Raw genomic sequence first — 17,689 nt, 5'->3', positions numbered from 1 at the left:
TTTTGAAGTTTTGGGGTACCATACCTGTAAGACGTATACGACGTACAAGAAAATCTGTACGGAAAAACGAAACTTTGTCAATTATGGGTGCCATCCGGTATACACAGACTATCACGAATCGGCAAATCAATCAAGTCAAACGAGTTCGCCGCGGTAGCCTCTATCTCGGTATCGTTTTTTCCGTTGCAAACGAAGCCAGCGGTTTGATGCTACTGTGCGCATGCCGCCTGGGGATTTCCCATCATGCATCATTCCGAAAAAAAAACATATATGTTGTAAGATTATTTTGTATTTTGTACGGGAAAATACGACAGTTTGTACGAGCATGGAGCTGAGGAGGTTGACAGGGATGGGGTGCCCGTAGCAGCAAGATGACGGACAATTATATTGGCTCTTATTAGGTGACTCTCATGTTAAGTAGAATAAATGCTAATTTCTCAAAAATGCATGTTTTTGCTTATTATTGAAATCAATACTTTGCTTTTAATGAATGACTGCCCCTTTGGCGGGGCGGTGACAATCTCCCAGTATGACACCCTCCCCCCCTTTTTTTTACCTCCACTTACGAGCATGACATGTCAACTTGTCACAAGTTATTTGCAGGAATGTATTGCTACAGCTGTTGCCCATTGCCGTGAGACGACTAACCTAGATTCTGTTGGCGCCAGGGCAGTTTAGGGGTGCTAGAGGAGGGGGCAGATCATGCAGTGGCTGCAGGGGGGGTGAGGTGTGCACGTCAACGAATCGACTTCAAAACCAACTGATCAATATCGCTTTAACTCGTCCACGTGTGTCATGAAAGGCTCGCTGGGGTGTCAGAGGAGGGAGCCTTGGTCGCGCGTGTTTCGGAGGCGCATTCCTCGCGCGCCTCTGCAGCAATTTCGGAGACCTTTTAAAAAAAGGGGGTGGGGGTCGTTGCAAATGACAGAGCATGCGTTCGCACACCAAAGAAAAAAGTGATTTTGTGAGAGAAAAAGAGGCCAATAATTGTTTATAATGAGTCAGGCCCGCTTCGGCTCCAGGAAGGCTGCAGCTGTGGGCGAGGCGGGGACATTTCTCATTCCTCAAATAACGCGTCTGCCGCGTTATTTGTTGCGCAATTGCAAAGGAAGTTCATCGTCTTTTCAAAAAAGACGAAAGGAAAACAACAACAACAACACAATAACAAAGCAAGCGTGCCTTTTGTTTTGTTAAAGGCTTCTCTCTCTTTTTTATGTCTAAGGCGAAGTTCTTAAAGCATACTTGTCAAGCTCCAGGGCTCCATACCCTTATAAACTGTCGTATTTTCCCTTACAAAATACAAAATAATCTTACACCATATTTTTTTTCAAACGTGTTTATTTATTTAGTTTAACATGTTATATTGTACATGTGTTTCGTATTATATATATTGTTAATTAACATTTTGTTGTGAGATACTGAGTTGCTCGACGTGAATGAGGTTTATTTTAAAAAATAAGTTCAAAAATGAAGTCGCCTGGACGTTCACTGTAGAAGGAAAAAATACATGCAAATATAATGAAGTACAATAATACATTTTCTTATTCAAATTATGAATTCATTTTTTGCATTAAATTATTTTTGGTAATATACTGACTAAAGGGATAACCACAAACCTGTTTTTTTCATTTTCTCCTTTTATACTTCCCTTTCTTCTTAACTTCTTTATACAACATAATAATTCGTATTATCATGCATCAAAGCAAGTGAGCCGTTTGAGAGGCTCTCTTTGATGAGTTGAGCCGAAAAAGCCGGTTCTCCGAAAAGAGACGGACTTCCTTTCACTACATCAAACCGCTCGCTTCGTTTGGAACGATAAAAACCTATACCGAGATAGAGGATACTGCGGCGAACTCGTTTGACTTGATTGATTTGCCGTTTCGTCATAGTCGGTGTATACTGGATGGTACACATAATTGACAAATTTGCAATTTTCCGTACAGATTTTCTTGTACATCGTACAGGTCTTAAAATGCATAATAAACTTTGTACAGCAAAAACGTACAGGTTGACAGGTATGTTAACGCATCGGAACAAAAGATCGTAAGGGGCTACCATTTGCTCTTTTAAACCTCAGTTCTATGCATCCATTGATGAAATAGTAATATCACAAATAACAAAATATGGTCTTAAATTCTTCTGTCAACAGGGAAAGTGATTAACGGTACCAAAACCAATATTTACAGTATAATTGTCGAAATACCTTTACCCGGAAGTCATGCAAAACACCTGGTTCGGTATTGGATTATCCCTATTAAAAAAGTCAATTTTTAATGATGTAATCCTGGAGGTATTTTTCAAACAAATCATTAAAGAAGAACAAGACAAAAATCACAGCGCTTAGTTCCCAATTACCTGCACATAAAAATAACAACTACAAGACATTATTTTGAAAGGTTGTGTATGATTTATTATTTTATGATGTGATACTCAAAATAGGTTTACCCCAGTGATATAGGACCCTTTATCTCATCTCTGAGGAGCATCATGACGCTTTACACAGAAAAACAACGGCGACCAGATGATAAAGGTGCTGTATCCAAGTCAGATCAGGAGGCCTCTCCTGCGACTGATAACCATTTAAACCAGTACTATCCGTGTTATGTGTGTGTTACCAAAAAACTGCCCTGGAGACGGATGGACACTGCCAGACTGTACTTGCCAAAGACACACCACAGGAAGTGGGGCCCCGACGACCCGGGAAGTTAAGGGATCCGAGAACTGTGGTATTTACAGTATACATGGAAATTCCCGACAAACCGAAAAAAAATATCTTGCGTGCATTAATTTATTTAATCATGGTTTTTAAAAATGTATAGAAATGTCTTGTTAAATTATCATTGTGTCATCAGGAACATAATTAAATTGTGAGGCCTTTTAAAGCATGGCTCGTGGGCAAAATGTGGCCCATCGCATCATATTGAGATGGCCCACGAGAGCTTTAAATTTCTGAGCAGCTAAAAAAGATTGCTTCGACCAAAAACTACATTAACTCGAATGCCTTTCAGCTACGATACCTGTAAAGTAATGGCTCAGCGACACTACCTGCCAATACAGTGGTACCTCGGTCCTCGACCATAATGTGTTCCTGGTTGTTGGTTGAGTACCGAATTTTTTTCCCCATCAGAAACAATAGTAAGTATTTTAATCCGTTCCACTCATGAAAAAAATACCTAAAATACTAAGAAAACGTGTATCCAAACAACATTAAAGACCATAAATGTGCACATAATATATAATAAACATAAAAAAGAAGAAATATAAACTATTTTTTATCGACCTTTGAACAGTGGTGTGATGGCATACGGGAATGGGTGTGGGAAGGTTACTGCTTAGCCTTCCTCTTCTCTTTTAATAAGAAACCTGACCATTGTCAGCTGCTTCTTCCTCTTTTGCGCTATTTTTTTAAAGTGTGACATGTTCAAAAGTAACGGAAAAGCATCGAAACATTTTTTGTGCACATTTTTTGGTCGAACACCGATTTGGTTGAGCATTGAGGCTGTTGAGGACCGGGGTACCACTGTATTTCAATATAAATGCCATTGATTGGAATTTAGAAAAAAATAATCTTAAAAATGTCCAAGATTTTTTGTAATTTGTTACGTTTAGTTTAACACATTTGATCTGTATATGGACATTTTTTCAAATCACTTGTAAAGTGGGTGACTTTAATTATTAGTTAATTAAGAGTTATAATACATGACGGAGTATTAAGTCATGTTTATTTGTAAACCTACACGAGGGCTAGGAAAAACTCCAAAACTTCAAGTCAAGTTTATTTGTGACGCCTTAATCACAAGGAGTCTCAAAGGGCTGTACAGACCACAGATTACTGCAAACCACAGTCTATTATGACACCATCCCCTGATCTAAAACCTACATGAGGGCAAGGAAAAACTCAATAACTTCAAGTTTATTTGTGATGCCCTTAATCACAAAGTGACTAAAAGGGCTACACGGACCACAGCCTATTATGACAGCATCCCCTGATCTAAAACCTATATGAGGGCAAGGAAAAACTCAAAAACCTCAACATGAGGAAAATGAAGAAACCTTGAGAAGGGAGCGCACATAAGGGACTACAATACCTGTCCACTGCCACTACACGCCAGTGCTTCTGTATAAATGCCAATGAGGGACATTGAGAAATTGTCCTCAGAATGTCTAAGAAGATTTAGTAATTTTTGTTAGATTTAGTGTATAACATATAATATGTCTGTATGTGTAGCTACATTTTTTCAATGCAATGCTAATGTAATGTAATTCAAATGAATAATAAATTTAGGGTCCAGGGTTATTTTACATTAGGGAGAAGTTACATTTATTATACATACTCAATTGCATTTAGTTACACTTATATGTTACCATATTTACATGTATCACTCCCAATTGTGTAAAACGCTCTCCCATAGAAATCAATAAAAATGTGACTTTTTCTTAGCTAAAGTTTGTACAGCTGAAAGCAAGTTAAATTCAAGGTTTTCAAGATTTTTCAATGCCTTTTGAAATCATATTTAAAACCAAGACAAAAAAAATACAATTGAAACAAACAAACCAAAATCCACCACATAAATTTAAAAAAAATGTTTATTTTAATTTGTTTATTAAATCTATTTTGATCCATTTGAAAACATTCCCTCAGAAAAACACAGCTCTTTCCAAAGTTTTAGACATGGAAACTGTTGGGAATTAATATCAAACAGTACCATTTACCAAATTGTTCGAATTAGTTATCTGACTCCATTACCCAAACACAACCTACATTCACCCAACAATTTATGCGCGCATGTTTCTTGAAGGAAAAGATGAGCAAGACAGCCGAAATTTTCACACGGGGGCAGATTTAATTTCATTAACAATTTAAGTGTACTCCATATAAAACGGCAGAATTAGTGTCTTTGGTGTCTGTGGGAAGCCTTTTTCTCAAATCCTTTAGCTCTCCTATTGGCCATCTTCATTATGGCGTGCCGACTCCTCCCATGGGCATGCCAAGGAAGCCCCCCCTGGGCTTCATCATCTCGTCGAAGACAATCGCAATGTCTGGAATACTCAAAACAACACCGAGAGTTTCTACGTCATCAGGGCCTTTCTGCGTCTGGATGTGTTGATTATCTTATCAGCCTTACGTCCCGTTCCCGTCGTTCCTGTAAACAACATTTTCTACCAGGGTGCCCTGATCTCGCACCACAGCCCAGTCAGTGAATATTTTTTGCATTAAATGTAATTTGTATTCGATTGTATAAAATCCTTTATAGTCAAATGTATAAAATCCTTCAAAACCAAGATAAAAGAAGGATGTTTACGGTACATCATGAAACTTCAGTCAAAACTGGAAGATAACTACTCATTCCTTAGAACTTGTCTGCTACTTTGATGAGCATTTTTGTCATGAATCATAAAAAAAATGACTTTTTTACAAAATATTTACATTCATTTGACGTACCAATTACATATGGTTAGATTTATTCAGGTCGTTTGAGGACAGCCATTACGCTGATGTGGCCCTCGATGGAAATGAGTTTGACATCTCACTTGCATACATTCATTGTTAATTTAATAATCGATCAAATCAATGTGATCAATTATCCTTGTGTAATTACTCATCAGTAACTACGTTTGGAGATCTTAAGGTTGTAAATCCATAAACAGTGAATTCTCAATAACTGAGTGACAAGTGGAACGAAATATCACGACAGGCCTCTTTTTGCTTATTTAAATCTTATGCATGAATTGACTTATTCATGTTTTAATAATTGCTCAGAGGAGGTCTGGCTTTATCATTTGTGTCATCTGGATCAGAAAATCTCAACGACTGAGTGGCAATCCAAATAAAGAACAAGCTTGTTTGCTCGTTAATATGTCACCGGCATGCACATTTTAATTAAATTATGATTTAGAAATTGATAAAAGTGTTTCATAGTGTCATCAGGAACGTTATAACACAGACAGACTCAGGAGATCAATTCTTCCTCATGCCATGAGGCTCTTTAACTCCACCCGGGGGAGTAAAAGCCCACATTAAAACCCCACCCCCACATTTGCATATTACCCTTTTTGATTACAGTGTGTATTTTCCGTAGCACTATTTAAATACTCTACATCCACACCTTATATTGGGTATTTTTGTATTCTATGTTGGAAGTGTGAATTTCCCTACGGGGATGAATAAAGTATTTATCTATCTATCTATCTATTTGGAGATCTTTTAAGGAAAAATAATCTATAGACGTTTTTAACGACTCTTAACAGATCGCAAACGGTGCTTATTTGGCACAGTTACTCATCTAATTGTCATTTGGATGCATTAATCGATGTAATCATCGATGAAATTGAATTATCCATGCATCATCAGGAGCATACATTCTCAAAGACTGAGTGACAATCAGAACACAGATCCCTATATGTTCTTGTTGCTTTTTTAAATGTCACTCTGCATGGTTTTTGACTCGTTTACGCCATCTTCTGGTATGAGTTTTAATTGCAGCCTTTGTTATACTCTCCATGAAACCCTTTTTCTTCTTTTTTAATCTTTTGGGGTTTTGGGTAGGTGTTTGTTCTGCATTTGAAACAGACATCTACTACTTTCATGCTACACTAACAATAATGGTGATGACGGGCATAAAGTAAGTCTCTTAACCACCCCACCACCTTGTTTTTTTTTATAAATTGCAATTTTAGGTTAGACCCCGGAAACGTTTATGGTCAAAATAGTCATGTTTATTTGTATATCCATAATCACAAGGTGTATCCGTGGGTTGAAGGATGGAAGGAAGAAAGAGAGAAAATGAGCTAGAGAGAACTAAAGAAGACAGGACTGAAGGAAGAAAAAAGATGACAGGACGAGAGGAAGAGAGAAAAAAGGCAGGACAAAAGGAGGAGAGAAAGAAAAGGGACGAAAGGAAGAGAGAAAGATAGAATGAAAGGAAGAAAGAAAAAAATGACAAAAGAAAGAAAGAAAGAAGAGAGAAGGAAGATAGAAAGTGAGAAAGATCAAAGGAAGAGAGAAATAAAGAAAGAAGGAAGGGGAAAAAATAAGGAGGGAATGAAGAGGAAAAAACAACGACAGCAAGAAAGAAAAAAGAAAGAAAGAAAGGAACAGAGAAAGGAGGTGAAGTACAGTGATAGCGCTGGTTACTTTCATTAATCAAAGAAGTCTCTATAAATTAAAAAAACGTTTCTGTATTAGGTTTATGAAACAATTTGTATAGATAAATGATATACATCAAAAACTAGATGTCCATTTTTTTAAAAGCTTCTATATATTATTTATTAGTATTATATATGAATAGATTTGTGTTAATAAATTACATACTTCGAATGTTATATTTAAAATTAGATGGGTGGATTTTACTCAAGAGCTCATTAGGTTCCATAATGATTTCTGGTATTTACTATTATGGCTTTTTCTGATTTCAGTTCATAAAAATGTATTTCATCTCGACATCGTAAAAGACAAACTAAAACAACATACATTAAACGTCATTATTTTCATATTTGCGTTCGTCAATGTCGGGCCCACAAAGCCAAAGTTAGATTTATTATCAAGGGGGTTCTAAACATCTGCTAATAAAGACATAAAAAGGATTTCTTTCAAAAGGCACATATGCAGAAAAAACAGCTGTTTTCATAAGCCTGGTTTGACGACACTAATACATCAATTTATCTTGCCATAAAAAGTGATTGCGTTTATTAGGAAAGGTAAACAGTCTTTCATAAATGGGTATTAAAAGTTGGAACGACGTCCCCCGTGAAGTACTTTCTGGCCTCGCCACTTCCTTACAATATGTTTTAGTTTAATAAATAGAATACCAGAATTTTTACTTCTTCAAAATTGAAGACTTTGACAAGTGGATCGCAACCTTTTAAACTGCAATTCCCCACAGTGTCCACAAGAGAGCAGTAGAATAAGAATAATCAAATTAGACTTTCATGTAACTTCACGGTTTACGGATCCCTTAACCCAGGGGTGTCAAACTCATTTTAACACGATAGAAGAAATATTCTCTCGGGGGCCGGACTAGTAGATTAGAGATGAAGAAATATTAGAGAGAAAAGAAATAAGCGAAAGAGAGACAAAGAAAGAGAGAAGGGAAGAAAGAGAGAGAGAATGTGAGAAACAAAAGAGATAAATAGAGAAATAGTGAGACAGGGGGAAAGAAAGAGCGAGAAATAAAGGAATCCAAAGGGAAATAAAAAGAGAGAAAGTGAGAATGAGAAAAGAGAAAGACAAAAGGGGAGAGAAAATGAAAAAAGGAAGAGAGAGCAAAAGAAGGTAAAAAGAACACAGAAAGAGAAAGACACAAATATTTAGGTCAAGCATGGCCCAATTGCTTGGGTTTCCTTTACCCAATCTCTTTGATGCTTATAAAAAAATAATTTTGAATAAAATAAAATGATTTAGGCCAAACTGGGTTGTTTAGTAAAAGCGCCTGAAAAAATTGGGTCATGTTGTATGAAACAACCCAAAGAATGTGATCATTTTATGAAAACATGTGTAATTCTTCACCACTCTTAACATCAACCCAATACTTGTGTTAATTTGACCCAATGTCCTGTCTTGTTTTTTGCAGAAACAACCCCCAGGCAAATGCAACGGTTTCGTTTACATGTAAAAGAGAATTCAGCCCAAAATAAAAATAAAACAATATTTTGTTTATTACATCATAAGTTATTCATTTTATAGTCAAAAGTCTGAGTCTTCTTGTTTAGACTTACCCAAAGAATTGGGTCTCTTTGTGTAAAACCACCCTCTCATTTTTGACCCAAACTTAGATTATTTATAACTAATGTATTTAAGACTGTTAAACAGTTGGTTCAAAAATAACCCCATTTGGGTCAAGTACATGGAGTGCTTGAACTGAAACTTGGACTTACACTATATATGGATGGATACAGCTAGGGCCTTTTCACAATGGGGCCAGAAAAGAAATTGTATATGTCTCTGAGAAATCCACCAATATACGTGAAGCTTTTTCAGCGAGTAAGTCGGAGTTTGCGTCATTTGTACTAAGAGTCCCACAGTGCTTTGTGGCATAAAAAAATCCCAGATAAGGGAAACTGTGTGTAGTGATGCACACAAATTAATAGACTTATATATGGAAGGATACAACTGTGACATATACTTTATATGGCTGGAAAAAAACTGGATTTACACTATATAAGGATGGATACAACTGTGCACACTAAAGCACTTTGGTTCCTAATTCACAGAAATTCACTGTGAAATTGATACATTTTCCCTAGGTGCATGTTTACTAAACTTTGCATTTGGAAAGCAGTGTGTTGACATTTCTATCCGCTTTGCTTTTAACAACGACCGACAGATATTAAAATGACTAACAGCCTCTAATTATCAGGATTTGCCTTCGAGGGCCCTCAAATTACTGACACGAATGAGATTTTTTTTCACTTTTACATTATTTTATAGCATTTTTGAGGCATCTTTATAGTCGACAGAACTTAAAACTTCAACCCTCTGAAGCTACGTTAACTGCACAAGTCGGGTTTTTTTCCCAGGCATCTATTTGAAAGGAAACATTTGCTTATGTCAACTAATGAGGCAACACGCCTTTTTAAAGATGCAATAAAAAGCGCCTAATGTGATGGAAAATTGCCCGAAAGCGCCGTAAAACAAGAGTGAATCACAAAGCGCATCAGTGATCCTTTAATTTAAATAGCTTTTCTGATCTGTACTTTACGAGATCGTTTATTTCGACAAAACAGAGAATGATTACTGTGACCCCCGCGGGCGGAGTTTTGGGGTTTTATGATCCGACGTTTAACATTTTTGGTGCAGGGTCACAGAACATTAAATTGGGAAATTATCCGGACGCCCGCTGTCTGAAGGTTTTTTTTTCTCATTTTGTTTTAATGATACACAACAATGTGAAAGCTACAGCTCTGTAATGATGATCAATAAGCGCGCCAATTATGTTTTATGGCTGCATTTTTCTCTTTACAAGCCTTATGTTTTTCCCCCCAAAATTGGGATTGGCTGCGGTCCTCCGTGAGAGGAGTTAATTTATAGTGTATGCGTATACACACAATATATAAATAGCTTTACAATAGACCCCCGGGATAGGGCGTCCCTGCCTTATGACGTATTTTCCCACTATACGATGTCGACAAACAATAAGTATAAAATTCAAGCTTTAATGTGATTCTGCATATGACAACTTTCGTCTCTAAGAGACATTGATAGCAGAGTCAGCCATGCAAGGCGGAGGTCTTCAGTAACCGGTTAAAACTCTGTATAAATGGAGACCATTTACCATTGATGTTTGCCGACATCATATAAAATGCTGGTCTGCTATTGGTTTGTGTCACAGCATCACAAAAATGGCACTACGTTATCAGCTTAACTACTTCCCACAATGCCTCTTTCTTCATTAAGCTCAGAATTTCGCATTGTGAGAGGACACTGTGAGTGGGTGATACAATACTGTATTTTTTGTACCGTATTGATCCACTATGGGGACAACCATGGAAACGAAGCTTGCAATTATCAAGAAATTAAAAAAGGGAACACAAATCTTCACCCGAACCAATCGGGACTATTACTAATGATGAGGCGATCAAAGCGAGGAAATCTTTTGTAGGCATAAATATCTTTGCAAGTGAAAGTTAAAAAAAAAAAAAATTTAATCTGTGGTCGGTGTATCCTCCTCCCTCTGCATCCACCAGTTAATCTGTTTGAACAGCTCAAGGCACGTCACATCTAGGGTAAATATAATTTCATGTTTTTCTTAATAGTGCTTACAATACAATAATGTGTTAATTTTGATGTCTTTATCTGAAGTAGCAGGGGTTGGTAGCTATTTACTCTTGGTTTTAATGCCCAATTTCAGTTTGCAATCCCCATCTGAGGACGGATTATTGCATAGGTGTGGGGCTCTACTGTGTACCATTTTGTACTATTTTCCCGCCTGAAAACAAACCACAAAAGACAACCACATTGTAATAGCAACTATCTATTTTCTGGTGTCTATAAAATTTCATATTAAATGAATGTGATTGATGCTTCAATTAAAAAAAAAATCTGACAATTGATACCATATAATATTGTTAAACAAAAGGTACAAATATCTATTTTTTCTTACTCCCTTGATAATACTAAAAATGGGTATGTACTTAATCGGGCGGTTTACTTCAATAATAACATTAAACATTGTAGTGTTCTTACTAAACGTTCAAAACAAAATGTATATTAAAATGCTTTAATATACGAAAATGCAGAAACACTAGGAACCAGAGTTGAGAAATACTGACAAGCACCACCATCTTGTGGCAAGTTCTGGTATTGTACCTTGTACTGGAAAGCTCGTGCCCTGTTTTCCCATCATCTGGAACATTTTTGAGGAATACATTCTAAGTAATGGATAATAAACTATTTATTCATAAAGACACCGTATTCAACTCTTGAAAACCCAAAAGCCTATTTGTTCTTGGCAAAATCATGACCGGTAGTTCCATCAACTTTTTTTTTTTGCAAAATATTAGATGGGAGATACTTCTGCTCATTTCAAGATGTATCTTCTACCAAGATTAATGACAAGAATCAACTCAAAGATTTAGCTCTTGTAACATTGTCTTAGTTTACTACAAAAACAAGATTATATATATGTATGTATACATATACACGTTTCTGACAAAAACAAAAAATCCTCCTTTTCAGCTCTCCCCAAAAATAATATTGGTAGGTAGATAATCAACATTTAATAAACCTATAACACAAAAGTTTTTGTGTGTTTTTTGCTATTTATTTCCCTTTTATTTTCTTTGTTATTGTATGTGTGTGTCTTGCTGTCGGTCACCCCTCTTGAGGGATATGACCAAGGTAGATAGATAGATAGATAGATAGATAGATAGATGTATAGATATAATCAACAACACTAATGTAACACACAAGTTTATTTCGCTCTTTCTGTGAGCAAAGGATACAACCCTAAGATTACTGTACGAGAATATGTTGTATTATAATATGAAACCATGCATTATATTTGAACACACATGCTGGGCCGTGAGAGAAAATTATTGATCACCCAATTTCGTCCCTGGCGTTCTCAGGATCAAAACTGCCGCACAAAGAGCTTTTTTAAAATGTGTTTGGTCGGTGCGAGGGCAACACGCAAAGCTTTGATCGGCTGCTTACATAAACAGCAGTGGGGCCCGCTCGCAAGCCTCTACGGACGGTTTATTATTTCTACATCAGCGTCGGCACGGTTGGCATTCAGCAAATTTCCTGTGGAAAATTCCGATGTTGAAGAAGGAAGGACATTGCTCGTGTCCACTCAACACGATGGATATATAGTGAGACCTATGAAGCTATTGATATGAAGTTGTGTTTTGTAGGGCTGCCCCCTGGTGTCGCTCATCTCTCCTCCTGCAGGAGCTGAAGTCGGTCCTCGGCAAAGTGAGGTCGGCTGTGGCCGGTGTCGATGGCCTCGCAGTCGTCCGTGAAAAACACCAAGTCCTGCCAAAAGCAATAGAGACGCCGGGGTCAACTCCGGGGCCACAAAAATAAACGAGACCCCGTGGAGATCTTTGACGCTCTCACCCGGTAGCAAAGTCTGGTGACGATGGTGTGCAAGTTCTGCATTTTTGTTTTCAGCAGCATCATCCTGGGTCGCTCGCGGCAGTACCGGCTGGGATGGTTCATCAGCACGTAGAGGAAGTCGCGGAGCTTGTTGGTGACACAGGAGTTCTAAAACAAAAAATGGGAATTGGACGACCTGGATTTCATATAGCTCTCTAAACGGCTACATTTCACATTTGAGTTTAACAAGGAAATTCATTACCTCTGTATTTCAATTAAAAAGGGAAAAGACTAATCTATGCAAAATCAAACCTAATACTCACAATATTTTTGAAACAGCGTACTATAATTCACTCCCCAAAAATGAAATATTTTACAATTTTTGGCATTTTACTCCAGTAATGCTATAAGGGGAAGTAAAAACATGATAACCATGCAAACGAAGCTTGTGATTATTAATACGGCCATACCACCCTGGGAACGCCTAATCTCAGAAAGCTAGGCAGGGTTGGGCCTGGTTATTACTTTGAAGGGAGAACACCTGAGAATATCAGGTGCTGAAAATCAGTCTTTTGGCACACGCTCTGCTGCAACAGCACTGACTGCACCCCTGGTACAGCTGGTGAAAAAGAATTTACCTAAGGGGACAAAATAAATTAAATCAAATAAATACAAAAAAACACTCGTAATACTACCCTAGCTAAAGAGAAACCGCCATGACTAATTGAGGATTGGGGCAGTTATTAAGATCAAGGAGGCGATTACAGCAACCAATTATTCTACAGGCCCGGCAATCCTTGCAAGTCGAAGTTTTAAAATCAGTTTTAATTTGAATCGGCTATTAAGCTGACATTCCTGCATCCTTCTCTTGGCCACTCTTTCGTCATGTTGTTTAACAGTTAGAGTTAGGCAACCTCGGCAAAATATTCACAACTGGGAGGCACATTTTTCGGGACCAAAGGTTTTAACAGGTCACAAACTCTTTGTCATGCTTTTGACAAATTCAAACAAGCATCAGTTGAAAAAGAATAACTAAGTCGCATCAGGTTAGGGCTGCAAAAACAAATCGCTAAAATCGATTAAAATGGACTGTTAACTGCATTGGCTACTACTTAGATCATCAATTTATGCGTCTCTCATCGCATCTATTCAATGAAAAAAGCACATGCTTGTAGTACCCGTTTAGTCCAGCAGAGGCGCCATAAGACCATATTTTGCACGTGATCGTTTACAGCCAAATCCAAATCTATTTATTTAGCACTTTTCAGATGCTGAAATTGAACTAAATGTGCTATATAAAAACATTAAATGTACGTAAAGATGCATACACAGCAGTTATAAGTAGATTAAGACAAATGTTTGACCCCAAAAAAACTTCAGATAATATAATATAAAAATTGCCTTACTTGATTTCTTGTATGGAGATTTGGGGAAAAAAATATAAAAGCAAAATAGAATATTGATTTGATTATAGAAAAAAAGCTATTAAGATTGCGAATAACACTAGGTATGAAAACACACAGTTTATAAAACGCACCATGTTAAAATGTTAAGATCTATTGTAACCTAAATCCTTATTATTAGTATACAAAGCAAGTAAGCAACAAATATTCAGCAGTTGTTTATATCTCGGGGAATCCAGAGCTTTTAGGTCCAATATTTCTTACACAACATTTAAAAGCCATTGTGCCACCCCAAAAGCTATTTATTTAAGGAACGAATTAGATAATAACTATAAAAATGTCCCTTGACTTGCATTAAAAAAAAAAAAACCTAAGTATTTTAGATAAATATACATAAGACAATGAACAGGTCAAGAGTTTCTTTAGATATTATATGAGTCACAAGCAATAATATAATGAGTTTGAAATGCAATCAATTTGTTTTCTAATTTTTCTGGGTGAAGTTTGTTTTTCTTGTTTTGATTTTGAAAGAGAAAGAATGGAACAGGGGGTGGACACCTAAAAGCTCTGGCTTCAGCCTACCCCCTTTGGGCACATGTTAAACAACTGTATTATTGTAATAAATAGAAAGCCACAAACATCGGACCAAGTGCTCGCATTCCCTTCGATGTTGCCTCCCTCTTGTTTCACTTTATAAAAAAGTATCTGACATATTTGCAGGCTTATAGCATACATTTGTATGTATTTGTTTCAATCGTTAAGTTCTATGACAATCACTTGGATTTTTTATTGTTTTATTTTACAGAATATTCTGATGTTTTATGCGCTATATTTTTAGTTGTCCAAAACTTCAATGTTTAAATAAGGAGGAAATTAAAAATGTGTCTTTAAAGAATAAATTAAAAAAAGAATCGACTTATTCATCGATTATTAAACGAATCATTAGTTGAAGCCCTACATCAGATTAGACCCTTGTAGTGACTCAAATGTTTGCATCACTGACTAGAGTTCAATGAAGGTAATTACCCTATTTGAAACGATATATTGGATTTTTTGGAGTACAGGTAATTTGAAAAAAAAAAAATCGACCTGCGCAGTGACAAAAGAAGAACAACGTATACACGAGGTTTGCAAGTAATCTGTCTACACGGGCGAAGCGAGCCCAGCGTCATTACGCAAGTAGACGTTTGGGCATTTAACTTTCGACATAAAATAAAGGATGCTTTTCTTCGTGTCACTCATAAAATTGGACAAAGTACCATGTTTGTTTCCTTTGAGTACCAAAAGTGAACTCCTTTGCAGAGTCTAGTGTGTTTACAAGCTGTGGTCGTAGTTGGCGAGCCCAAAACATAGACTTACACTAGTATATACGGGTGGATACATCTGTGGCAGGAGGCTCTTTTATTGAGTAAACCGGAGTTTCCATTGATTATTTGTCTCAGTACTATAAGTCCCACAGGCAGTATTTTGTTTTCAACTGGATTGCTGCCTGCATGTAAACCAGGGGAGATTTTAGGTTTACAGTTTTAGGGGGTAAACCACAACCCGCCAAACAATAACGCTCAAAATGTAATGAAAATATATGATGTTTATATAAAACAGCAAATATAGTAACAATATTTTTTGGAGTGCCAACATTGAACTAAATCTGCGTCAAAAATACTACAAAATTACTATGAAAACTAAATATCAAATTTAATGCCTAAAACTGGGTCTAACATATTATTTTGTCTTCATTCTGATTATGAAAAAAATACTATAGAGACACTGAAACAAATACAACTACAGTAATACTATAATACAAAAATACTACAAAAATAGAACTACATTAAAATTATAAAACACTTAAATACTACAAATATACTAGTATGGAAATATTTCATATACTTCTACAGAAATACTACAAACATAACACTACAGTAACACTATTATGCAAAAATACGGCCACATCAATATCATGACAGAAATAGTATAAAAATACAACTACAATATCACTACAAATATACTACGGATATACTACAAAAAGAAATATTGCAGAAATACTACAAACATACAACAAGAATACATCTCCAGTAATACTACAAATTATTCTATGAAAATACTAAAAAAACACAACCGAAGAAATACTATAAAAAGAAAATGACAGTAATACTACAGCAATACTATAAAATTATGACTACAGAAAGACTGAAATAAATAAAAATGAAGTAATACTAGATACACTACAGAAATCATGCAGAAATACTACTGCAGAATCACAATTCAGGGCTAGTTATCAAATGTACTCAGCAGTGTAGTGTTCCGACGCTGCGTTTTTCAGATTTTTGTTTCGTTTTACTTTTTTTTTATCCAGCGTTTTTCATCATCGTTTGGGCGGGCTATCCTGTCCCGTATTAAAGAAAATAGAGTTTTAAAAATGCTATTTAAAAATGGAGGTCCTTGGGTTGAATTTGGGGTGCTCGAGCACCCCCCAAAAAACGGCTAGTTTTTTATGTAAACGTAGGCACTGTTTCTAAAATTGCAGTAGTTTAATTGTTAGTGGATAACGTGCTTGTCAGATTATAAATTGATTCATGCATATTTTAAAATGAATTTTGTAGGACCAAATAACAGCTTTGGGGTGCCATTAAGTCTTTGTGCTCAATCAAAGTCAATAACTCAACCCGCAGTCGCTGGAACAAACTTACATGGACATCAATGAAGATGGTTGGCAGCACCTCAGCACACGTTTGCTGGAAAAGCAAGAGAACACAACACAAATGAAAACAGGGCATTGCAACACAGCGTGCAAGCTTACCGTGCGATGGTACGTGTGGATTTTCTCCAGCAGGGTCATCACTTCTTGGCTCAGGCTCAGAGACCTGGAGTAGCAGGTCGACGGTGCACATTCGGACAGACACAAACTCAGCAAACACAACGCAATGGTCGAGCAGATTCTCGTCATATTGGAGATAATCCAGCACACGGTCGAGGAACGTTGCGATGTTCTCTTGCAAAAACTCAGGTTGCAAAACTGGCTGCACTTTAAATGGAAGGAGTCCAGAGGGGGGCAGTGGAGAATGACGTGGGCGAGGGGAAAAAACTGACCGCATGCTAAGTGGTCCAACTTGGAGTAGACACACGTTTGCCACAATCGGCAAACAAACTCAAGGAATTAATTATAACGCATACATCTTAGAACCTGTTATTTTTTTTAAGTGACGTCACAACTAAAAAGTAAACATCAACCTCAAGAAAACGGTTTCCTTTTTCAGACGCGTATATTTAGTTTTATTATCAGAGGAGAACTTAAATATCTCAAAATATTTATATTAAAAGTTTAAATATTTATTTCTACTCAATAAAGTATCCGTGGAAAATAAATTAAAGAGACTTACCTTAATCTCGGCGGCCATCTTGACAAGCTTGTAAAAAGACCGTGGTTTCATTTTGAAAGCGGGAAAACTACTTTTTATTATTACAAAGGACTTAAGTCTATTAATGTAACGGGTGTAATAATAACTTTTGTTTTATTGAAATTCCTGCTGAAATATGTGTAAAGTTTTTGGTAAGTGTCCTGCAATGATGAGTCCAACAGTGCCACCTGCTGGTATGGGGTGGGGTTTGGTTTTGGCTTTGGACATGTGACCGGAAGGCGGGGTTTGTTGGCAGTCTACAGAGAGAGCTGCTAACGGTAAGACACATCTTTTGGTGTTCCACAAAAGAAGTTAATTTTAAACATTATAACCCCAGCTGACACATCTCTTAACAT

General features: G+C 36.7%; 1 protein-coding gene across 1 annotated transcript; it reads right to left on the bottom strand.

Annotated features, from left to right (window-relative positions):
* Positions 1-11,887: 11,887 nt before the first annotated feature.
* On the bottom strand, positions 11,888-17,154 carry cytl1 (cytokine like 1). Its single transcript, XM_088337107.1, has 4 exons — positions 16,736-17,154; positions 16,626-16,670; positions 12,557-12,703; positions 11,888-12,472 (listed from the first exon to the last, which is right to left on the bottom strand). The coding sequence occupies exons 1-4, from the start codon at positions 16,880-16,882 to the stop codon at positions 12,371-12,373; spliced, it is 441 nt and encodes a 146-aa protein (XP_088193233.1). The 5' UTR covers positions 16,883-17,154; the 3' UTR covers positions 11,888-12,370.
* Positions 17,155-17,689: the final 535 nt, after the last annotated feature.

This window comes from Urocampus carinirostris, chromosome 6, assembly GCF_059441175.1.
Source record: "Urocampus carinirostris isolate Australia breed hairy pipefish chromosome 6, RoL_Ucar_1.0, whole genome shotgun sequence".
Lineage (NCBI taxonomy): Eukaryota > Metazoa > Chordata > Actinopteri > Syngnathiformes > Syngnathidae > Urocampus > Urocampus carinirostris.
Note: the sequence above shows the minus strand (reverse complement) of the source record. Positions and strands in the feature narration are given on the sequence as shown.

Coding starts and splice junctions, on each gene's coding strand:
- cytl1 (XM_088337107.1), bottom strand. CDS start 16,882: ATGACGAGAATCTGCTCGACCATTGCGTTGTGTTTGCTGAGTTTGTGT. Junction 16,671..16,735: donor TCCACACGTACCATCGCACG/GTAAGCTTGCAC, acceptor TTGCTTTTCCAG/CAAACGTGTGCTGAGGTGCT. Junction 12,473..12,556: donor TCACCAGACTTTGCTACCGG/GTGAGAGCGTCA, acceptor TGCTTTTGGCAG/GACTTGGTGTTTTTCACGGA.